This window comes from Bombina bombina, chromosome 5 (assembly GCF_027579735.1).
Source record: "Bombina bombina isolate aBomBom1 chromosome 5, aBomBom1.pri, whole genome shotgun sequence".
NCBI classification, from domain to species: Eukaryota; Metazoa; Chordata; class Amphibia; order Anura; family Bombinatoridae; genus Bombina; species Bombina bombina.
This window is the reverse complement of record NC_069503.1, coordinates 910,924,398-910,949,920: the sequence shown is the minus strand read 5'-3', so window position 1 is coordinate 910,949,920 and position 25,523 is coordinate 910,924,398. Positions and strand designations below refer to the sequence as shown.

Here is a 25,523-nt window from a genome sequence, read left to right as displayed (position 1 = left end):
TATGTATATATATATGTATGTGTGTATGTATATATATATATATATATATATATGTATGTGTGTATGTATATATATATATATATATATGTATGTGTGTATGTATATATATATGTATGTGTGTATATATATATATATGTATGTGTGTATGTATATGTATATGTATGTATATACACACAGTATACAAATCAATCATATATATATCTATTTATATATCTATCAGGGGTGGAAAATATCACCCTTGATAGATATAGTTTACTAACCAGGGGTGATAAATTACTAGTCCATTCAATGTTAAAGATAGGATAAAGTCAAATTTTGACTCTACAATGCAATTTCAACCATATAACAAATGAGAGAAAATACATATGGATATTTCAAGCATAGACTGATATAAAGATATACATCTGTACAACAGCAATCTGCAAAATCATGTTTACATGTAGTAAATGAATATAAATTTCATAAAAATTATGTAAGGGTAGACAAATGAGAAATTGTAGATATTTTATAAATAAACCAACAAGATTTACAGCAATTACTCAAAAACATATCACATACACCTAGCCTTTTTTCCCCAATTTCATTTATTTCCTTTCAACAAAAAGGTACTAAATAGACAATGTTTTATATTAGGGAAAGTGAAAATATTTTGGATTTTGTCTTTTATCACAAAACAAAACATTTTCATGATCTACAGCAAGCCCTGATTTATTGCTAATAGCAAAAGTAATGTGTTTGAAGCAAACTACCAAATTATTTTGATTAGTGTCTCCTCAGATTTATGAAGAAATTATTATTTGACATCACGATCATCAGAAACACATAAGAAGAAGACATAAATGAAAATAAAGTTGCTATATTGTTTTGCTTTATATCTCCATTTCCTTCAGGCAAGATGAAGCTTAATGTGTCATTCTCTGAGCAGCAGCTGTGACTTAATAACAAGGCACCTGACAAGTGATCTTTGTCATATTTATTGCATATGTAGTGTAGGCAAGACACTAACCTATACTGAAGATCCAATTTGTTTTCTCCTATCATATGTTTTATTGTGAGATAGCTTGTTAGCTCAGATGTCTATTTCTTAGATATATTTTACTGTGGAGAAGGAAAGATAAATCTGCTTATATGGGAAGGTCTTTGGAAATAAGAAAATCAATATGAAAGACTGTTTGAAAGTTATAATAAAAAGCGGGATATGAACCTAATTCTTATCTTTAGGTTATCAATATTAAGTAATTGGCTAATAGAACTTAGATAGCTTAAAAGGCCATAATAGTCTAAAAATGACTGCTCTAATTCATTAGAACATGCCATTTTAAGAATATCAACCCTAGACTACTGAGTATTTAACCCCCGTAAGGGGTTAAACACACAGTAGAAGTGCCAGTTGGGAACTGCTGAGCACTGCTGGTCCCAAGTGGAATTGCCACTGATCCAATCAGCAGCGCCTGTCATATGACTCAGATGTGCAACTTGTGCTGCTGATTGGATCAACGAACTTTTCTGCTTGGGACCAGCAGTGCTATGCAGGTTCCGAGCGGCACTTATGCTGTGCATTTAACCCATTTGCAGGGGTAAACAAACAGTAGTGCAGGGTCAATAGTCTTAAAAAGGCAAGGAACAGACTCTGCTTCGTAGGTGGCACCTCAAACTGACTCACTCGCCGGTAAGGTACAAAGGAACTCTGTACTTGACACCAAGTGTGTCTGAAGAGCTGGTAAGCCTATTAAACCATAGAAATCTTTACGGCAATGCTTATGTTCCATTGATACATTATCCTAACAATACAAAGACGCTAAGATGTACAAACTGTGAAATCCACATCTATTCCACATCTATTGTGTTTGTTATCATCTCAGCAGGATACAACTATTTTTGATACATATCCTGATAATACAAGGAGGTTATTTGGAAATATCCTGATTGTTCAATTTTAAAGGTGGAAATTTTAAAGGTGGAAACTGTAATGTTTTATATGATGCATTGTTTTTTATAATACTAAGTTTTATATAGGCTCAGTATTTGTTTTGATTCGTTGTTTTTATATATTTTAATCTGACTAGTCATTGTCTAAGGGAGACGTCCCTATTGAATCTGTTATTAGTTTTATTTGAAATATAATAAATTATTATCTGTAACACGAGAGGTCTAGATTAGTGTATTGATCACCAGGATTACTTAGCTTTTTTTAGCGCTCATGCACTTTTTTCTGTTCATTACTTTATACCATTTGGCGTTCTTGGGGAAGAAATAGCCTGTAAGGGAGCTTAAGGGTTAATCCTTGGCGCCATACTTAGCACATTTGTACTCGCTTGTGGTGACTGACAAGCCCTACTCTCATGCAATTGGTTGGCAAAGTGCAGGGGGCGGGTGGACTTAATAACAGATCTCTTCTGCAGTTCTAAATTTTGCCAAGTTGTCTCTTCCTGCGAACTTGTCCGCCTGCAGCTTGGTAAATGTTCCTGTTAGACATGCCAGTATCTGTTTAGGTATGATAGTGAAAAAGAAAGGAGGACATCCTGCCTCCAGGTGTGTGTGTGTTTTATATATTGTCACCACTGTCTGATTCATTTTGCAGAACTACCACTGATTTGCTATGTTGTGCAGAGCCACCACTTTGCTATGTTATGTCAAAAGTGAACCATTATAGTTATTATAGTTATAATAAATCAGATTAACAGTCAAGATTTTGATGTGATAATGGAAATCTATTTTCTCTATAATTATAGATAAAATAGTTATCTATAGCTGCTTAACACATCAGTAGATTTTTTTTAATAAACAGTAATGGAGTGCGGCTGTGCACCAACATGTGTCTTCACCTGTGTAGCCCAAAATCTTAGCACTGGCCCTGTAGCTGTCCCTAATTGGTCAGAGAAAACTTAGTAAGAAATAATTTTCAAGAGGCTTTTCATGGGATGTGTCTCTGGTCTGCAAATTAATACATTTTCACAAAAATACAGTTTTAAATGCTTTTAAAACGTTTACTTTGCATGCAGATCTTTTTTCATAAATACAATTTTACTTTAATGCTCTTTAACAGTTTTTTATACTTTCTAATGGCCAGAATATTACAAGTCCAATTTTTTCACATCTGTTTCTAATTTTCTTCATAGTTCCTTTACACTATTCAAATAGCACATTTGCTTGTGGTCCTATAAATCATCTCATTTGTGTTTTTAATCTTCTCTCATCTGCATCCCTGTTTGTTCCTTTCATCCTGTTTGGGCTATGACATAACGGCACTGGATAATATTTGTGAGTAGGTCACGTTATCCTAATTAGTTCTAGCACTGTAACATTGCTTGGGTTGTGGGCAAATAATATTCCTTATATATTTATTACAGATAGATCTGCATATAAGATTGTCAATCACAACTGATAATTGTATAATTGTAAATATTCTAACTTAAAAAAAGGGATCAGTCTGGTTATGTGTCTACGTATACTTTTCCTAGATATAGTCATCTTTAGACCATTAGCAACCGTTTCTTTGTCTTTATTGCTAGACTCACTGTGTAGTTTGTAGTATAATATGATAAGATTACAATGGCCGTAACTATTACTTTTTTTTTACAGGGAAAAGTGGATGAAGCTGTTAGAGCATTTGAAAGTTTGGTGAATAAATATCCACAGAGTCCAAGAGCCAGATACGGCAAGGCCCAGGTAAAACAGGCAATAATATATTCTTCTTAAGGAAACAGGAGGGAATCACTCTAGTATTGTAATCTATAACATCTGTTCTCTTTATATGAAATATTGTCTAAAGGCATTATTTTTTTATTTTAGCTTACATTCTTTGCACACCTTTTGTATGGAAAAAAAATGTCAGATGTCTTACTATTTTGATCCAAAATTTGATTGTAAAAACTTAATGGGACAGTAAACGTAGAAATTAATGTTAAGTAATTCTGTACATGCTATGATTACTGTCCCTTTAAATTTATTTAAATATTTTACTTTAATTTATTTCATGTAATTGGCAAGAGTCCATGAGCTAGTGACATATGGGATATAAAATCCTGCCAGGAGGGGCAAAGTTTCCCAAACCTCAAAATGCCTATAAATTACACCCCTCACCTCACCCACAATTCAGTTTTACAAACTTCGCCTCCTATAGAGGTGGTGAAGTAAGTTTGTGCTTGATTTTTATGATTTCCTCTGTGATAAGCGCTTCTAAGCATTATGAAGCCCAATTCCTCTTAGAGTACAGTGTTTGTCAGAGGTATGTGAAGAGAGTATCGCCTGTTTGATTTTATGGTTTTCCTCGCGGGAAGTCTTTTCAGCAGTTCTCTGTTATCGGTCGTAGGGATTCATATCCTACCTCCCTTTTCAGATCGACGATATACTCTTATATACCATTATCTCTGCTGATAACTTTCAGTACTGGTTTAACTATCTGCTATATGTAGATGGGTGTCTTTTGGTAAGTATGTATCATTATTTAAGACACTCTCAGCTATGATTTGGCGCTTTATGTATTAATGTAAAGTTTTAAATATATGTATTTTACTTATATTTGCCATGAGTCAGCTCTATGTGTATTTCCCTTTGCAGTCCAACAATTTCGGTATGGGAATCATGTTTAGGAAGTTTGTCTTACCTGGACTATAGTCTTTTTTTCAATTTGACTTGTTTTTTCTTTGGAAAACTTGTGGGCAAATTAGGCTTGCGAAGGCGCAAAATGCTTTTATTTATTGCGTCATTCTTGGTGCGAGAAATTTTTTGGGCGAGAATGTGTGTCTGTCATGACGCAAGTTCATCATTTCCTACTTCTTAGTTGACGCTAGGTTGTTTGGCGCAAAATTGTGTTTGTTATGAGGCGAGTTGCATCATTTCTGGATGTTTGTTGTCACCAAAAAATTTCTCAACTTCCTTTTGCATCGTGTGTCATACTTGGCGCCAAAAAGTTTAGTTTTATTTTACCTCACTTCCTATATGCTCCTTGCCTTCTTTATGCTCAGAGGGCTATGCTATATGTGGAAATAAGATATTTCTGTTTAATGTTATTTTTTCTTTTTTTACATTTTACAAGCTGTCTCAATCTGATCCTGTCTTAGAAGCTGCTGTAGGAACCATGCTGCATGAACACAGTTCTACCAAAGCTAAGTGTATATGTTGTAAGCTAGTGGAGATTATATCTCCAGTTGTAGTATGTAACAGTTGTCACGATAAGCTTTTGAATGCAGAAAAAGTTTCTATTAGTGCTAGTACAGTATCTGTTGTTCCTTCAACATCTAAAGTACATGATATCCCTGTTGATATGAATTTTTTTATTTTTTTTGTAAAATATTTTTTATTGAGGCAATGAAACAAATCAGAGTACAAACACTGCAAAAAGGGCAATATCTCAAACAGTATTACATGGCAGCAATTCCTTCTTACAAGCATAAATACATTGAACAATAATGGGAGCACGGTATTGCCCTAAGTGTTGCCTCTTTTTATAATTAAATAACAGAACATACAAGCGTCAACAGTGTGAAATTGATCCACTTATGGGACCTGAAATCTGGTACTCATCAGAAGACAGAACTCTCGGGATCAAGGATTCTCAATATGGATCATATCAAGCAGAAACCAAGTGTTAGGTAATTGCAATCGTCTTAAGACAAACAGTGTGAGGATTTTTAAATTCTTATGTGGGAATCAACTGGAGGACAATATATGGTTATGGGGAATGGGGGTAACCCGGAGAACTATTGCCAGGGGTGAGGGACAGGGGAAGGGTAGAAGAGGGAGAGAGGGAATGGGAAGGAAGTAGAGAAGAAAAAAAAAGGGGGGGTGGGTCACTGAAGGCCGGAGGAGTGATCGGGCTACCAGGGTCTCAGCCCAGTCTCTAGAGCTGCACATCTATCCGGTCGCCCGTCGAAACGCCGGCATCGCCAGGTCTCCTAAACTCCTCCCACGTCAACCATATAGAACAATAGAAATCATAGCGGCCTTCGACCCTTAGCGCATATTCTTCCATATTTTGGATGTAATCCAATGACTCAAGGATCGGGGTAAGCGTAACAGGGGCTTGTTTCATCCACTGTCTAGCTATAGCGAGTTTTGCCGCCAAGAGGATGATGACACCTAGTAGACGGGATGGTTTTGGGAGGTCCTGCAGTCCAAGATGAAAGAGCGCCGTACCTCCTGTGAGATTGTCGACGAGGCCTAACCTCTGGAGTAGCCTCACCACCTGGGTCCAAAAGTGCTTCAATTTGGGGCATTCCCACCAGATGTGGAGGTGAGTACCCCGCTGGGCGCAGCCTCTCCAACAGTCCGCCGACCGGGAGGGATATATTCTATGCAGCCTGGTCGGGACCCAATGCCACCTAAGTAGGATTTTAAGATATAATTCAAACAGGTTGGAACAACGCACCGCTGCACTGACATCTTGGAGAGCACGCTGCCATTTACCATCTGGTGCCTCTGCCCCTAGGTCTCTCTCCCAGTCTTCAGTGGATCGAGTTTTTATGAAGTGAGGGGAGTCCAGAAGAATTCTGTAGTGGAACGACAGGGAGCCTCGTAGAGGTCTACCCGCCAACCATCTCCTCTCCCACTTGGTGAGAGCTCTCACGGTAGCTTTCTGGAATCCCCAGGATAGAAGGAGAGAGACCAGACGAAGGTATTCGAATTGTAACTCTCTAGGGAAATTGTCCGTCGGATAAGTTTGGGGCGGGATAGCCAGGGCGTCTCCTCTATATAGGTCTGAGAGTAGTCTGCTCTCTAAGGCTTCCCACTTCCTGGGGTGGGATTCATAAGGCAATGTAGTAAAGCCTTGATAGAGTGTATAGGGGAGGGGTGCGGGGCTACCGAGTCGAGAGGGCGTAGCTCTCTCCAGAGCTTCAGGCAGGTCTTGATTATGCGGCAATGTATTCCGCTCAGCACCTCTGCATGATCAGGGATCCATATAAGGTTGGCCAAGTCCACTCCAGCGGGCAGCGAGCCCTGTTCTATTTGGTACCACCCTGCAGAGCAGTCCTTCACCCCCCCAAGCAGCAATATGCGAAAGCATAGCAGCCTTATAGTATAGTGTGATGTTTGGCATCGACATGCCTCCACATCTTTTTGGTTTTTGTAGTTGGGTCAGGGGTAGCCACACGTGGCGCCCCTTCCATACGTATTTCGTAAAGATAGATTGAAAGTGGTTGAGGAGATATGTCGGGACAGGAACTGGGAGGCACCGGAATAAATAGATCAGCTTTGGGAGTAGGAGCATCTTCACAGCCGCGACCCTACCCATCCAAGAAACCTCCGGGACCTTCCAACTAGAGACCGTCTGTTGGAACTCCTTGAGCAGAGATCCGTAATTTGCGGTCACTATTCTCTTAGGATCATGGGAGAGCATAACCCCCAGGTGTTTCAGTCCTTCGGTTGACCATTTAAATGGATAAGATCCTCTCAGAGTCTCCAGAGTGGTTTCAGGTAGGCCAATAGCGTAGGCCTCAGTCTTAGTGTAATTTAGTTTATAGTATGTTAGATTAGCAAACTCGGTCAAGATCTTGAACAGTTCAGGAAGCGACTCTTCCGGGTCCGCTAGAAAGATCGTCAAATCATCTGCAAATAGCGCTAGGACTTGCGGGATATCATGCAACACGAAGGGTTGGATAGAGGGGGTCACCCAAAGTCTTGTCGCTAGCGGTTCCATTATTAGAGCAAAAAGGAGTGGCGACAGGGGACACCCCTGTCTCGTGCCATTCTTGATCTCAAAAGCTCTAGAGACAAACCCCAATCCTCTCACTCTATCGGATGGGCCCGAGTATAGGGCCATTACCGCCGTGATGAAAGTGGGAGGAAATCCAGAAGAGTGCAGGACCTCGATCATGTACTCCAACCGGACCCTGTCAAATGCTTGATATGAAATTTTATATTGCTGATGTGATACAGAAGGCTATGGCTGCTATACCGCCTTCAAATAAACGTAAAACGTCTTTTAAAACTTCTCATAAAACTGATGAAATTTGTAATGACCGACAACATACTGATATATCCTCCTCGGATGAGGATCTCTCTGACTCAGAAGATTCTACTTCAGACATTGACACTGATAAACAATCTTATCTTTTTAAGATTGAGTATATTTGTTCTTTGTTAAAAGAAGTGTTAATAACTTTGGATCCTGAGTTTTTTCCTGTTCCTGATGCTATTTCTGATGTGATTGCTAAGGAATGGTCTAAACCTAGTACTTATTTTGTTCCTTCTTCGAGGTTTAAAAAGTTGTATCCTTTGCCAGTGGCTAAATTAGAGTTTTGGGAAAAAGTTCCTAAGGTTGATGGGGCTATTTCTACTCTTACTAAACGTACTACTATTCCTATGGAAGATAGTAATTATTTTAAGGATCCTTTAGATAGGAAGATTGAATCTTATCTAAGGAAAGCTTATTTGCATTCTGGCTATATGCTCAGACCTGCCATTTCTATGGCTGATGTTGCGGCTGCATCAACTTTTTGGTTGGATAGCTTAGCACAATGGGAAAAAGACTCTGATTTGCATAGCATTGTTCGTTTGCTTCAACATGCTTATCATTTTATCTGTGATGCTATTTTTGATCTCATCAAGATTAATGTTGAATATATGTCTTTGGCTATTTTAGCTAGGAGAGCTTTATGGCTCGAATCATGGAATGCTGACATGGTATCTAAATCTAGGTTACTATGTCTATCATTCGAGGGTAATAATTTGTTTGGTTCCCAGTTGGATTATATTATTTCCACTATTACTGGGGGGAAGGGAGTTTTTTGCCTCAAGATAAAAAGTCTAAAGGCAAATCTAAAGCTTCCAGTCAGTTTTGTTCCTTTCGTCAGAATAGAGAACAGAAAACCACTCCTTCCCCTAAAGACTCTGGCTCCAATTGGAAGCCATCTTCGAGTTGATATAAATCCAAGCCTTACAAGAAACCAAAGACAGCCTCCAAAACTGCATGAAGGTGCGGCCCTCGATCCAGTTCTGCTGCTGGGGGCCGGATTGAAATTATTTCAAGACATTTGGGCAGGTTCCATTCAGAATCATTGGATTCAGAATATTGTCTCTCAGGGGTATCGAATAGGTTTCAGAATAAGACTTTCTGTGTGTAGATTTTTTCTCTCTCACGTTCCAACAAATCCTGTGAAAGCTCAGGCTTTTCTGAAGTGTGTTTCAGATCTAGAGCTTTTAGGAGTAATTGTACGAGTTCTAATTCTGCAACAGGATCTGGGTTTTTATTCAAATCTATTTATTATCCCGAAGAAGGAAAATTCTTTCAGACCAGTCCTGGATCTGAAGTTTTTGAATAATTTTGTAAGAGTCCCAACTTTCAAGATGGTGACTATAAGGACTATTCTGCCTTTTGTTCAACAAGGTCATTACATGTCCTCAATAGACTTGCAGGATGCGTATCTTCATATACCGATTCATCCAGACCACTATCGGTTTCTGAGATTCTTTTTTCTAGACAAGCATTACCAGTTTGTTGCTCTTCCATTTGGCCTAGCAACAGCTCCAAGAATCTTTTCTAAGGTTCTTGGTGCCCTTCTATCTGTAATCAGAGAGCAGGGTATTGCAGTGTTTCCTTATTTGGACGATATCTTGGTACTGGCTCAATCTGTTCATTTAGCAGAATCTCACATGAATCAACTTGTGTTGTTTCTTCAAAGTCATGGTTGGAGGATCAATTTACCAAAGGGTGCCTTGGTTCCTCAGACAAGGGTCACCTTTTTAGGTTTCCAGATAGATTCAGTGTCCATGACTCTGTCTTTAACAGACAAGAGACTAATGAAATTGGTTTCTGCCTGTCGAAACCTTCAGTCTCGATCATTCCCTTCAGTTGCTATGTGCATGGAAGTTTTAGGTCTCATGACTGCAGCATCGGACGCGATCCCCTTTGCTCGTTTTCATATGAGATCTCTGCAGCTTTGCATGCTAAATCAATAGTGCAGGGTTTATACTCGAATATCACAGTTGATATACTTAAATCCCAACATTCAACTCTCTGTGTCCTGGTGGTTAGACCATAATCGGATTATTCAAGGGGCCTCTTTTGGTCGTCCTGTCTGGACTGTGATTTCAACAGATGCAAGTCTCACAGGTTGGGGAGCTGTCAGGGGGTCTCTGACAGCACAAAGAGTTTGGAATCCTCAAGAGCGAGGTTACCAATCAATATTTTAGAACTCCGTGCTATTTTCAGGGCTCTTCAGGCTTGGCCGCTATTAAAGTTAGAGTTATTCATTCTTTTTCAGACAGACAATATGAACAACTGTGGCATATATCAATCATCAAGGGGGGACTTGCAGCCCTTTAGCGATGAAAGAAGTATCTCAGGACTTTCAACTCCTGTCTAATTTCTGCGATACATATCCCAGGTGTAGACAATTGGGAAGCAGATTATCTCAGTCATCAGTCTTTACATCCAGGAGAGTGGTCTCTCCATCCAGATGTATTTTGTCAGATTGTACATATGTGGGGTCTCCCCGAAATAGATCAGATGGCTTCCCATCTAAACAAGAAGCTTCTCAGGTACCTTTCCAGGTCCAGGGATCCTCAGGTGGAGATGGTGGATGCGTTAGCAGTTCCTTGGTTTTACGAACCTGCTTACATTTTTCCGCCTCTAGTTCTTCTTCCAAGGGTGATCTCCAAGATCATATTGGAACAATCGCATGTGTTTCTGATAGCACCAGCATGGCCTCACAGGTTTTGGTATGCAAATCTTGTCCGGATGTCCAGTTGCTAACCTTGACCGCTTCCTTTAAGGCCAGACCTTCTGTCTCAAGGGCATTTTTCCATCAGAATCTCAAATCGCTAAATTTGAAGGTATGGAAATTGAACGCTTAGTACTTAGTTGTACAGGTTTCTCTGACTGTTTCAGAGAATTACAGCTCATTCTACTAGATCAGTCCCCACTTCTTGGGCTTTTAAGAATGAAGCTTCAGTTGATCAGATTTGGAAAGCAGCAACTTGGTCTTCTTTGCATACATTTACTAAATTTTACCATTTTGATGTATTTGCTTCTTCTGAAGCAGTCTTTGGTATAAAAGTTCTTCAGGCAGCTGTCTCAGTTTGATTTTTCTGCTTATGATTTAAATTTGTTTTTTTTTAAATTTATGTAACATTTATAAGAAAGCCTTTTTTTTTGTGGATTTAATTTTTTCAGCGGAAATAGCTGTTTTTTTATTTTATCCCTCCCTTTATAGTGACTCTTCTGTGGTCTCACACATCTTGGGTATTCCTATCCCATACGTCACTAGCTCATGGACTCTTGCCAATTACATGACAGAAAACATATTTTATGTAAGAACTTACCTGATAAATTCATTTCTTTCATATTGGAAAGATTCCATGAGGCCCACCCTTTTTTATGGTGGTTATGATTTTTGTATAAAAAGCACAATTTTATTTCCAGTTCCTCTTTTTGTATGCTTTTTTACTCCTTATTTTATCACCTCACTACTTGGCTATTCATTAAACTGAATTGTGGGTGTGGTGATGGGTGTATTTATAGGCATTTTGAGGTTTGGGAAACTTTGCCCCTCCTGGTAGGATTGTATATCCCATACGTCACTAGCTCATGGACTCTTAACAATATGAAATAAATTAATATATCAGGTAAGTTCTTACATAAATTATGTTTTATTCTTCTTTAATTCAAAATATGATCTTATCATTTATAGCTTATAGTAGATTGTTCTATTTTCCTCACATTCCCATGAATACATGAATTACTGTAACTGAGAAGGAAGATATGAAATAAGTAGCAACATCCTAGAAGTCTTTGAGACTTGTAGATTGATTGACATGCATATAGTGTACCTATCAATCAATTTCCATGCTAGCACAGAGATTGGCACCGGGCAGATGTGCATGATGCCATTCTAGTGTTAAAGTACCATTAAATACACTAGAATTGCCTAATCAATAGGGTGACCATATTGCTGCTTTAAAAAGGGACACATATGAAAAATACATATGTCAGGGCTGTTTAAATACATGTTTTGTATTAGAACCCTGACATATGTATTTTTCATATGTGTCCCTTTTTAAGGGGCAATATGGTCATCCTACTAATCAACAAATGCGTAATAAGAAGACAATGCAATAGCACTTACACCCCCCCCCCCCGTATCATTTGCCTACCATCAGCTAATGACAAAATGCATATACATATATACTGTGAACTATTGCACATGCTCAGTAGGAGCTGGGGTCTCAGAAAGTGTGAATATAAAAAGACTATATCATTTGATAATGAAAGTAAATTGGAAAGTGTTTCTGTTGTATCTGAATCATGAAAGTTTACTTTTTTCAGTAGTGTTCCTTTAAGAATAGACTGAGTTAGCCTATTGACTTCCTCATCCCTTAAAGGGTTATACAACCCAAAAAAATAGTTTGGGATTCAGACAGGGCATACATTCCAATTTCCTTCTATTATCAAATTTAATTTCCATGGTATTTTTTGTTGAAGAGATACCTAGGTGGGTGTCTGGAGAACTACATGTCAGGAAACAGCGCTGCCATCTAGTGTTCTTGCAAATGGTTAACATTCTTGCAAAACTTCTGCCATATAGTGCTCCAGACATGTGATTGCTCCTCAGTTTACAACTCTTCTTTTCAACAAATGATAGCAAAAGAATGAAGACAATTTGATAACTCTTTTTCTTTGTATAGTTTTTCCCTCCATACATACTACAACTTGTATTTTCAGTATTGTGCAGTATATATGTGTGTGTGTCTGTTTTAAGTGTTGGTAAATTTGTTGTAACAACTTGTATAATGTTTGATATTTAAATAAAGATTATATATATACTGTATATACTGTATATATATATATATATATATATATATATATATATATATATATATATATATATATATATATATCTTTAATTAAATGGCAAACACTATACAACAACAAATTTACCAACACTTAAAACACATCATGAGTTATACAAAAAAAAAGGTACTAATGCAATACCTAATTATTTAAGGAGCATTAACTTTATAGCTGTTCACATGATGCTATAGTTTAAAGGGACATAAACCCCAAAATTTGTCTTTCATGATTCAGATAGAGAATAACATTTTAAACAACATTCCAATTTACTTCTATTATTTAATTTGCTTCATTAGATATCCTTTGTTGAAGAAATATCAATGCACATGGGTGAGCCAATCACACAAGGCATGTATGTGAAGCCACCAATCAGCAGCAACTGAGCCTATCTAGATATGCTTTTGAACAAAGGATATCAAAAGAATAAAGTTAATTTGAAATTAGAAGTAAATTGGAAAGTTGTTTAAAATTGCATGCTCTTACTAAATCATGAAAGAAAAAAAATTGGGCTTCATGTCCCTTTAAGTTTGAACAAAGTTTTTCTTAAAATTTTTAATTTTCAAAGTTGCATAACTGAAATAAAAAATGTAATTGTGCTGAAATGTGGCCGTTTTGTAGCTATTACCAGGGACTACAAAACTGACACATTTTAATTAAAGTTGGTTTAGCCATTTTAAAGTTATTTATTGTAGAAAAAAGTGCTGCTTTTCAGAAAAATTCCATTGTGGTTTGTGTCCAGTTCTACAGCTGAGAGAGCTGAATGTATTTTCATGAAGCTTAGCATGCTTTTGACTTGATCTAATGCCCTTTAGTAGTTTGATGTTTATAGCTTTTATTATTTTTAAGTTAATTCATACAAATTAGCTTTTGTTTTTGCAACAGTCTACTGTCCAGTCCAGTTGGTCAGTTATGTCACCAGCTGACATGCTCAGTAGGGTACTTCTTATTTAGGCCCAGATTACGAGTAGGAGCGCAATATTGCACTTTTGCAAGCACGATATTTGCGCTTCACTCGTAATACCAGCGCACGCAAATGTGCGCTGGTATTTGAAGTAGAGCGCAATGCGAGCGTGAATTTGGGTTTGTATTGCATGGAAACTTTGCGCCTACAAGAGCACGCTTCCATAGGCTCCAATGGGAGCCTCGTTCTCATGCCGATAGTCACGGCAGAGAACCTAGAGCAGTGAAGGGGGTAAGTCGCGCTGCGATGGACAGCAAGGTTTAAATTTATATGAATATATACATAAATATTTATGTGTCTATATGTGTATAAGCATTTACATATATATTTACAGTTTAAACACAGTCCCTATAGACAACAATGTAAAGGCACTTTTTAGTGCCGTTTTTTTTCTTTTCTAAGAAATGGAGTCCACAACTTCATTCCAATTACTAGTGGGATATTTACTCCTGGCCAGCAGGAGGAGGCAAAGAGCACCACAGCAAAGCTGTTAAGTGTCACTTCCCTTACCCATAACCCCCAGTCATTCTCTTTGCCAAGGAGGAGGTGAGGTTCGGTGTCTGAAGAATTTGATTCCTTTTTCGGGTACTTTTCCCTGCAAGCAAGGATTTGGGTTTAGCTGGATCCACGTCAATCTCTTGAGTAAGAGTACTGCTGGATTTTAAGCAGTTAGAAAGTGGTGAGGTGGTCCTTGCTTGATTTTTCTTACATATTGCTGCCTTTGGTATAAAAAGCCAGAGTTGGTTACTCTGTTATTTCTTTTTCTACAGGTATCTGATAGGAGTATGTGTCCTGTCACACCTTGTGAGCTGTCTTCCTGCCTGACAGCTTAATATGCAGGTAAGTGCTTTTGTCTTCTCGGTCTTGGAGACTTGCACTTGAGAAGATTTTCCTGCAAAAATGTTTTGGGACATATTTAATCCCTTAGGAAGGATTTTATTGGGCAGTGTGCAGGCACTTAGTTTATGTGTGGAGACTAAGGGGTTAATTCCCATCCGATTTATGGGATGTCTACCCTGAGGCTGTGTCTATGACTTTTTAGTTCATGGGACCTTTATTTTATTAGTAATGTGATTAAAGAAAATAAGTTACTGCACAAATATCTTTAAATTGTACATTTGAGCTCATCTTTGCTACCTTTGTTTTGTATTCGGCAGTTTAACAAATACTAAGATCTAAAAATAGCGCACTTTTAGTTTACTGTGCATCTTAATTTATGCCAATTACGTGACTCCTCCCTTCTCTTCCGGCTGAGTTCCTGAGCAGAGCGGGGCCATTTTAAACAGCTCCTTGGTGTCGGATAGTTTATCGATCGTTGGTGCAGCTGTGTTTTTCTATCAACTTGGGATTGAAGGGTCAGGTAGGGCACCTCAGTCGATCTGAGGTGTAGAGGCAGCTTGTTAATTTGCACTTAAGATTCGTTCTGAGCGTGTATTGCTCTGAGAGATTAAATTTTATTTCTTAAAGTGACAGTGTCATTTTTATTTAACCCTTTAATGACCAAGAACTTATAGGGTACGTCCTACAAAAAATGTCACTTAGTGACCAAGGACATACCCTGTACATCCTCAGGATTTTAAAGCACTGGAAACGATCATGATCGCTTCCAGACACTTTTAGGTTATTGCAGTGATGCCTTGATATTGAGGCATCCTGCAATACCAATTTTTAAGCATCCGATCGTTGGTGGGTGCCGATCGTTGGTGGGTGGGAGCAGCTGTAGGGAGGCAGGTGGGCGGCCCATCGCTGGTGCTTATTCCGGATCCGAGTTACCGAGCACACGAGGAGGCAGGAGGAGGGGCTCGGGAGCATGCACGCACACGCGCACGGACATAACCAATGTTAGAAATAGGGAAACTCTGTTCAGTTTAGGATAGGGAAAGGGATCCGGGAGGCGGAGAAAACGGTTTGGAAAGGGATCCAAGAGGGGGAGGGGAGTAGGGTATTGAGGGAGGGGGAAGCTACACTACAGAAAATGTACATTTTATATCTATTTTAATAAAAAAGGGCAAATTTGTAAGTAAAATGGGTACTGGCAGACAGCTGCCAGTACCTAAGATGGCGGCCAATAGGTCGAGGGGGGAGGCTTAGAGAGCTGTTTGGGGGGATCCTACACTTTAAATAAAATATATTTTTTTTAAATATCTAAAAAAAAACAAAAAAACACACCATTATTTTTATACTGGCAGACTTTCTGACAGTACTTAAGATGGTGGTGACAATTGTTATGTCTTGGAGGGAAGAGAGCTGTTTGAGGGGGGTCAGGGAGGTATCAGAGGGTGGGATGTGTCAGGTGGGAGGCTGATCTCTACACTGAAGCTAAAATTAACCCTACAAGCTACCTAATTAACCCCTTAACTGCTGGGTATAAATGCAAGTGTGGTGCGCAGCGGCATTTAGCGGCCTTCTAATTACCAAACAGCAACGCCAAAGCCATATATGTCGGCTATTTCTGATCCCAGAGAAGCATTTACAACCATTTGTGTCATAATTGCACAAGTTGTTTGTAAATAATTTCAGTGAGAAACCTAACATTTGTGAAAAAGTTAGTGAAAAAGTGAACGATTTTTTTTATTTGATCGCATTTGGCGGTGAAATGGTGGCATGAAATATACCAAAATGGGCCTAGATCAATGCTTTGGGTTGTCTACTACACTAAAGCTAAAATTAACCCTAGAAGCTCCCTACATGCTCCCTAATTAACCCCTTCACTGCTGGGCACAATACACGTGTGGTGCACAGTGGCATTTAGCAGCCTTCTAATTACCAAAAAGCAAAGCCAAAGCCATATATTTCTGCTATTTCTGAACAAAGGGGATCCCAGAGAAGCATTTACAACCATTTGTGCCATAATTGCACAAGTTGTTTGTAAATAATTTCAGTGAGAAACCTAAAATTTGTGAAAAAGTGAACGATTTTTTTATTTGATTGCATTTGGCAGTGAAATGGTGGCATGAAATATACCAAAATGGGCCTAGATCAATACTTTGGGTTGTCTACTAAAAAAAATATATACATGTAAAGGGTCATTCAGGGATTCCTGACAGATATCAGAGTTCCAGTGTAATTATCGCTAATTGTGGAAAAAAAATGGTTTGAAAATTGCAAAGTGCTACTTGTACTTATTGCCTTATAACTAGGCTGACCATATTGCCGCTTTAAAAAGGGACACATATGAAAAATACATATGTCAGGGCTGTTTTCAGGGCTGTTTAAAGAAATGTTTTGTATAAGAACCCTGACATATGTATTTTTCATATGTGTTCCTTCTTAAAGCGGCAATATGGTCAGCCTTCTTATAACGTTAAAAAAAATCAAAGAACATGTAAACATTGGGTATTTCTAAACTCAGGACAAAATCTAGAGACTATTTAGCATGGGTGTTTTTTGGTGGTTGTAAATGTGTAACAGATTTTGGGGGTCAAAGTTAGAAAAGTGTGTTTTTTTCCATTTTTTCATCATATTTTATATATTTTTTTATAGTAAATTATAACATATAATGAAAAAAATTGGTATCTTTAGAAAGTCCATGTAATGGCGAGAACATTGGTATATAATATGTGTGGGTACAGTAAATGAGTAAGAGGAAAATTACCGCCGCAGAAATATAAAAATAGCCCTGGTCCCAAACGGTCAGAAAATTGAAAAGTACTCTGGTCAATAAAGGGTTAGCAAGGGTTTGCTCCTAGTCATTCCTTTATTTTTGGGATTCTTACCGGCCCAAATTGTTTTACTATGGACTTGGAACAGGGGGTCTGCTCCTATGGATAAATGTTTATTGTGTCTTGAGGCCCAAATTGTTTTATCTATTTCAATTTAGTTCCTCATGTTTAGAAAAGACTTTAAAATGTAAAGATAAACGTTTGGTTTCTGAGTTTAAGGCTTTAACCACTTTAGATAGAGGTTAGTTATGGGATTGTAGCTTCTCAAGTTATTAAATTCAATATTGAAGGATTGAACCTTGAAAAAGAGAAGCATTTAGTCTCTAGATAAAATTAGGTTAAACGTAATCAGCACAAGCTGGGTTTAACAAGAAGTTGAGGGAAAAGAGACTTGAATATATTAAGTAAATTATAGAGTGAATGGGATTCTTCAGGAATTGCAATCTGTAACAAAGTGTTCATAAAGTTTGTAGCTTATACCTTGATGTCAGATTGTATTTAGAGAAAGCACAATAATGAATTAATGCAGTTCTAAGTCCTTGCTATCAAGTTTACATAAACCAAGTTACCAAGATAAAGTGTTCAATGTAGTTACAACATATTGTTCCAGATATGGATGAATATGAACATAAGTAGTATTTCACAGTAAGCACTAGTTTTACTTAATGCAAAGAGTATGCAGAGTACCTGTATCAGATGTACTGACTTGCTGTGACAGAGTGTAACTGTGTAAGTTGCGGCAGTGAGCGGAGTTGGAAGCGAGGCTCGTGACGTCAACACAGCTTAGTTGTATCTCTGTGAATCGGATAAGACCGTATCAAAGTAGATTGAGTAGCAAAGGTAACTGAAAGTATTTATCATTTGGTAACAGTTGAAAACAGTAAGTAAGCACATATGATGATGAACGAAGCATAAAACAATTCAAGTTGAAAAGGCAAACTTGTAATAGCGAAGTGTCCCACGAAGCAGGGAAGTAAACGTCTCAAAGAGTTCCGGATTTAAAGTAGTAACATTCGACTCAGAGAGCAGTGAGAAACAGATGCACTGAATACAGACTAATTATCAAGCAAAGAGGAAGGGGAATGAACATCCTTTTAAAGGTAGATGTGTAGGAGGAGATATCATCTTAAAGGTACATAGGTACATAACATAGGGATATGACACTGAGCCTCATGTCTCTCAGTATGATGCTGTTCAGACAATGCCACAGCTTTTTCCTCAAACGTCCCAAGCCTCAATAGCTACACATATAGAGCCCTGCAATTCCTCTCAGCCTCCTGGAGGAGTTTATTTGCCATCAGATTTTGCTGCACAGATATCTTCAGCGGTATCTGTGGCTTTATCTGCTTTCCCCATGTTAGGGAAGAGCAAGAGGAAATCTAAGAATTTTTCTGAGTGTAAGGTGTCTTTTCTGTCTGCTGCTACGCAGGTTGCTCTCCCTCATAAGTCTGATGAGGAGGATACCTTGGTAGCCTCTGAGGCCAAAATCTCAGATTTGGACAGTATAATTCCTTTGTCTGACTCTAAAGAGGTAAACTTCAAAATTAAGCTTGAACACCTCCATGTACTATTAAAGGAGGTATTGGCTACTTTGGACGACTCAGATTCTTTTATCGCTGTCATTCCTAAAAAATCTAGTAAGCTTAACAAATACTATTATGTTCCTTCCTCTGTGAAAGTGTTTCCTGTTCCAAACCGTGTGAGTGAGATTATTACACAGTAATGGGAGAAGCCAGGGATGCTTCCTGTTGCGGACTCCATTAGAGATTCATGGCATACGGTGCCTAAAGTAGAAAGGGTTATTTCTACTCTGGCTAAGAGAACTACGATCCCTATTGAGGATAGCTGTTCCTTTAAGGATCCTATGGACAAGAATCTGGAGGCTTATTTGAAGAAGATGTATGTTCATCAGAGTCTTCAATGGCAACCTGCAGTTTGTATTGCCACAGTAGCAAGTGCAGCATCTTATTTGTGCAATGCCTAGTCTGAATTATTTTAGAAGAGACTCCCTTGGAGGAGATCCAAGATAGGATTAAGGCTCTCAAATTAGCCAATTTCCTTATATCTGATAACATGCAAATCATTAGACTGGGATCCAAGATGTCTGACTTCACTGTTCTAGCCCTTAAATCTTGGTCAGCTGATGTTACCTCCAAGTCTAAGCTTCTGGCGCTTCCTTACGAGGGTAAGACCTTGTTTGGTCCTGGTCTGGCAGAAATAATTTCTGATATTACGGGTGGAAAAGGATCTTTTCTACCACAAGACAAGAAGAATAGATCTAAAGGCCATCACAGTAATTTCCATTCCTTTCGTAACTTCAAAAGTCTTCCTCTCCCTCTTCCAAGCAGGAGCAGTCCAAATCTTATTGGAGACCAAATCAGTCTTGGAACAATGGGATGCAATCAACCCTCAGCTGTGTCTGTCATCATTAAGGGTCTGCCCTTGGTCCGGGATTGGATCAGGTGGGGGGCAGGCTTTCCCTGTTTTGTCAAGCATGGATATGGGATGTCCCAGATCCTTGGGCTGTAGACATAATGTCTCAGGGTTACAAAATAGAATTCAAATCTCGTCCTCCCAAGGGCAGATTTCTTCTCTCAAGATTATCTGTGGATCAGGTAAAAAGAGAGGCATTCTTAAAGTGAGTTCAGGATTTCTCTTCATTGTTTATAGAGGTAATTGGTCTGATGGTTGCTTCCATGGACATCATTCCTTTTGCTCAATTCCATTTGAGAGCTCTGCAGTTATGCATGCTCAGACAATGGAACGGAGTCCCTTCAGATCTGTCTCAGAGAATAAATCTGGACCAGTTGGTAAGAGACTCCCTCTCATGGTAGCTTTCTCAGGATCACCTGTCTCAGGGCACATGCTTCAATAGACCCTCCTGGGTGATTGTGACCACAGACGCCAGCCTGCTAGACTGGGAGCAGTCTGGGACTTGTTAAAGGTGCAGGGCCTATGGACTCATTAGGATTCTTCTCTCCCTATAAACATCTTGGAGTTGAAAGCGATCTACAATGCTCTGATGGCTTGACCTCAATTGTCCTTAGCCCAGTTTATCAGGTTCCAATCAGACAACATCACCTCAGTGGCTTACTTCAACCACCAGGGAGGAACTCAGAGGTCCTTAGACATGAAGGCGGTGGAACGGATTATTTCGTGGGTGGAAGTTCACAATTGTTGTCTATCTGCCATCCACATTCCAGGAGTGGACAATTGTAAGGTGGTTTTCCTGAGCAGACAGACTTTTCATCTCGGGGAGTGGGCTCCCCATCCGGAGGTGTTCTCCAGGCTAACCCTCAAGTGGGAGGTGCCGGAGTTGGATCTGATGGCGTTTCGTCAGAACGCCAAGCTTCCAAGTTATGGTTCAAGGTCAAGAGATCAGAAAGCTGCTCTGATAGATGCTCTGGCGGTTCCTTGGGATTTCGTTCTAGCATACCTGTTTCCTCCATTTGCACTCCTTTTTATGAGTCATTGCTTGTATCAAACAGGAGAGAGCGTCTTTAATTCTAATAGCGCCTGCATGAATCTGGTATGCAGACCTAGTGAAGATGTCATCTCTTCCTCCTTGGGGGTTTCCTCTGAGGAAGGACCTTCTTACGCAGGGTTCATTCTAGGGTTAATTTCTCTGAAGCTGACTGCTTGGAGATTGAACGCTTAGTTCTGGCTAAGCGTGGGTTTTCTGAGTCAGTCATACAATCCTCCCACACACCTATAACATATATATTATATAATATACTTTATTAGTGCCCCTTCATGCAGAATAAACATCTTTGTTATTTATTTAAATTTTAGAAGGAAATAACATTTTTAGAAAGTTTTTTTTTTTCCTAACATTTGTGAAAAACATTTGTGAAAAAGTTAGTGAAAAAGTGAACGATTTTTTTTATTTGATCGCATTTGGCGGTGAAATGGTGGCATGAAATATACCAAAATGGGCCTAGATCAATGCTTTGGGTTGTCTACTTCACTACTTCACTAAAGCTAAAATTAACCCTAGAAGCTCCCTACATGCTCCCTAATTAACCCCTTCACTGCTGGGCACAATACACGTGTGGTGCACAGTGGCATTTAGCAGCCTTCTAATTACCAAAAAGCAAAGCCAAAGCCATATATTTCTGCTATTTCTGAACAAAGGGGATCCCAGAGAAGCATTTACAACCATTTGTGCCATAATTGCACAAGTTGTTTGTAAATAATTTCAGGGAGAAACCTAAAATTTGTGAAAAAGTGAACGATTTTTTTTATTTGATTGCATTTGGCGGTGAAATGGTGGCATGAAATATACCAAAATGGGCCTAGATCAATACTTTGGGTTGTCTACTAAAAAAATATATATACATGTAAAGGGTCATTCAGGGATTCCTGACAGATATCAGAGTTCCAATGTAATTGTCGCTAATTGTGGAAAAAAAATGGTTTGAAAATTGCAAAGTGCTACTTGTACTTATTGCCTTATAACGTTAAAAAAAAATCAAAGAACATGTAAACATTGGGTATTTCTAAACTCATGACAAAATCTAGAGACTATTTAGCATGGGTGGGTGTTTTTTGGTGGTTGTAGATGTGTAACAGATTTTGGGGGTCAAAGTTAGAAAAAGTGTGTTTTTTTCCATTTTTTCATCATATTTTATATTTTCTTATAGTAAATTATAACATATAATGAAAAAAATTGGTATCTTTAGAAAGTCCATTTAATGGCGAGAACATTGGTATATAATATGTGTGGGTACAGTACATGAGTAAGAGGAAAATTACCGCCGCAGAAATATAAAAATAGCCCCGGTCAGAAAATTGAAAAGTTCTCTGGTCAATAAAGGGTTAGCAAGGGTTTGCTCCTAGTCATTCTTTTATTTTTGGGATTCTTACCGGCCCAAATTGTTTTACTATGGACTTGGAACAGGGGGTCTGCTCCTATGGATAAATGTTTATTGTGTCTTGAGGCCCAAATTGTTTTATCTATTTCAATTTAGTTCCTCATGTTTAGAAAAGACTTTAAAATGTAAAGATAAACGTTTGGTTTCTGAGTTTAAGGCTTTAACCACTTTAGATAGAGGTTAGTTATGGGATTGTAGCTTCTCAAGTTATTAAATTCAATATTGAAGGATTGAACCTTGAAAAAGAGAAGCATTTAGTCTCTAGATAAAATTAGATTAAACGTAATCAGCACAAACTGGGTTTAACAAGAAGTTGAGGGAAAAGAGACTTGAATATATTAAGTAAATTATAGAGTGAATGGGATTCTTCAGGAATTGCAATCTGTAACAAAGTGTTCATAAAGTTTGTAGCTTATACCTTGATGTCAGATTGTATTTAGAGAAAGCACAATAATTAATTAATGCAGTTCTAAGTCCATGCTATCAAGTAGGTATCAGGAGGAGATATCATCTTAAAGGTACATAGGTACATAACATAGGGATATGACACTGAGCCTCATGTCTCTCAGTATGATGCTGTTCAGACAATGCCACAGCTTTCTCCTCAAACGTCCCAAGCCTCAATAGCTACACATATAGAGCCCTGCAATTCCTCTCAGCCTCCTGGAGGAGTTTATTTGCCATCAGATTTTGCTGCACAGATATCTTCAGCGGTATCTGTGGCTTTATCTGCTTTCCCCATGTTAGGGAAGAGCAAGAGGAAATCTAAGATTTTTTCTGAGTGTAAGGTGTCTTTTCTGTCTGCTGCTACGCAGGTTGCTCTCCCTCATAAGTCTGATGAGGAGGATACCTTGGTAGCCTCTGAGGCCGAAATCTCAGATTTGGACAGTATAATTCCTTTGTCTGACTCTAAAGAGGTAAACTTCAAATTTAAGATTGAACACCTCCATGTACTATTAAAGGAGGTATTGTCTACTTTGGACGACTCAGATTCTTTTGTCGCTGTCATTCCTAAAAAATCTAGTAAGCTTAACAAATACTATTATGTTCCTTCCTATGTGAAAGTGTTTCCTGTTCCAAACCTTGTGAGTGAGATTATTACACAGTAATGGGAGAAGCCAGGGATGCTTCCTGTTCCGGACTCCATTAGAGATTCATGGCATACGGTGCCTAAAGTAGAAAGGGTTATTTCTACTCTGGCTAAGAGAACTACGATCCCTATTGAGGATAGCTGTTCCTTTAAGGATCCTATGGACAAGAAGCTGGAGGCTTATTTGAAGAAGATGTATGTTCATCAGAGTCTTCAATGGCAACCTGCAGTTTGTATTGCCACAGTAGCAAATGCAGCATCTTATTTGTGCAATGCCTTGCCTGAATTAATTTTAGAAGAGACTCCCTTGGAGGAGATCCAAGATAGGATTAAGGCTCTCAAATTAGCCAATTTCTTTATATCTGATAACATGCAAATCATTAGACTGGGATCCAAGATGTCTGACTTCACTGTTCTAGCCCTTAAATCTTGGTCAGCTGATGTTACCTCCAAGTCTAAGCTTCTGGTGCTTCCTTACGAGGGTAAGACCTTGTTTGGTCCTGGTCTGGCAGAAATAATTTCTGATATTACGGGTGGAAAAGGATCTTTCTCCTGTTTAGTGTAGTCAGTCCACGGGTCATCCATTACTTATGGGATATTAACTCCTCCCTAACAGGAAGTGCAAGAGGATCACCCAAGCAGAGCTGCTACATAGCTCCTCCCCTCTACGTCACACCCAGTCATTCTCTTGCACCTAACTAATAGATAGGATGTGTGAGAGGAGTGTGGTTATTAAATTTAGTTTTTATTTCTTCAATCAAACGTTTGTTGTTTTAAACAGCACCGGAGTGTGTTGTTTCTTCTCAGGCAGTATTAGAAGAAGAATCTACCTGAGTTTGTGTATGATCTTAGCGGACGTAACTAAGATCCATTTGCTGTTCTCGGCCATTCTGAGGAGCGAGGTAACTTCAGAACAGGGGACAGCGGGCAGGGTTCACCTGCAAAGAGGTATGTTGCAGTATATTATTTTCTAAGGAATGGAATTGACTGAGAAAATACTGCTAATACCAATATAATGTAAGTACAGCCTTAAATGCAGTAGAAGCAACTGGTATCAGGCTGTTATGTATGTATGTTGGCACTAAAGTATTTCTGGGGAATGGCACTTCACTAAGAAAATACGGTTTACATATAACTTATAGCCTTTCTGCAGTGATAGCGACTAGCAACAGGCTTTTATTATTATTTCATATATTTAAAACGTTTACTGGCAGGTTAATCGTTTTTCTCTCTGAGGTACTTGGTGAAAAATTTATGGGCATTATTTTCCACTTGGCTGTCATTTATTTTGAATAAAATCAGTTTTTTTGTGTGCTTCTTAAAGGCACAGTAACGTTTTTTATATTGCTTGTAAATTCATTTGAAAAGTATTTTCCAAGCTTGCTAGTCTAATTGCTAGTTTGTTTAAACATGTCTGACACAGAGGAATCTCTTGGTGCAATATGTTCAAAGGCCAAGGTGGAGCCCAATAGAAACTTATGTACTAATTGCATTGATGCTACTTTAAATAAAAGCCAATCTGTACATGTTAAGAAAAATTCACCAGACAACGAGGGGGAAGTTATGCCGACTAACTTGCCTCACGTGTCAGTACCTGCATCTCCCGCTCAGGAGGTGCGTGATATTGTAACGCCAAGTACATCAGGGCGGCCATTACAAATCACTTTACAAGACATGGCTAATGTTATGACTGAAGTTTTATCTAAATTGCCAGAACTTAGGGGTAAACGAGACCACTCTGGGGTGAGAACAGAGTGCGCTGATAATGCTAGGGCCATGTCTGATACTGCGTCACAATTTGCAGAACATGAAGACGGAGAGCTTCATTCTGTGGGTGACGGATCTGATCCAAATAAACTGGATTCAGACATTTCAAATTTTAAATTTAAGCTGGAGAACCTCCGTGTATTACTAGGGGAGGTGTTAGCGGCTCTGAATGATTGTAACACGGTTGCAATCCCAGAGAAAATATGTAGGTTGGATAAATATTTTGTGGTACCGACGTGTACTGACGTTTTTCCTATACCTAAGAGACTTACTGAAATTGTTAACAAGGAGTGGGATAGACCCGGTGTGCCTTTCTCACCCCCTCCTATATTCAGAAAAATGTTTCCAATAGACGCCACCACACGGGACTTATGGC

At 38.7% G+C, this 25,523-nt stretch overlaps 1 protein-coding gene across 1 annotated transcript in view; it reads left to right on the top strand.

Annotated features, from left to right (window-relative positions):
• Positions 1-25,523, top strand: part of ASPH (aspartate beta-hydroxylase) — a 300,885-nt gene that overhangs the window by 80,991 nt on the left and 194,371 nt on the right. Inside the window, exon 4 of the mRNA XM_053715890.1 lies at positions 3,583-3,669. Within this exon, the coding sequence (XP_053571865.1) occupies positions 3,583-3,669 (87 nt within the window). The remainder of the gene's footprint in view (positions 1-3,582; positions 3,670-25,523) is intronic.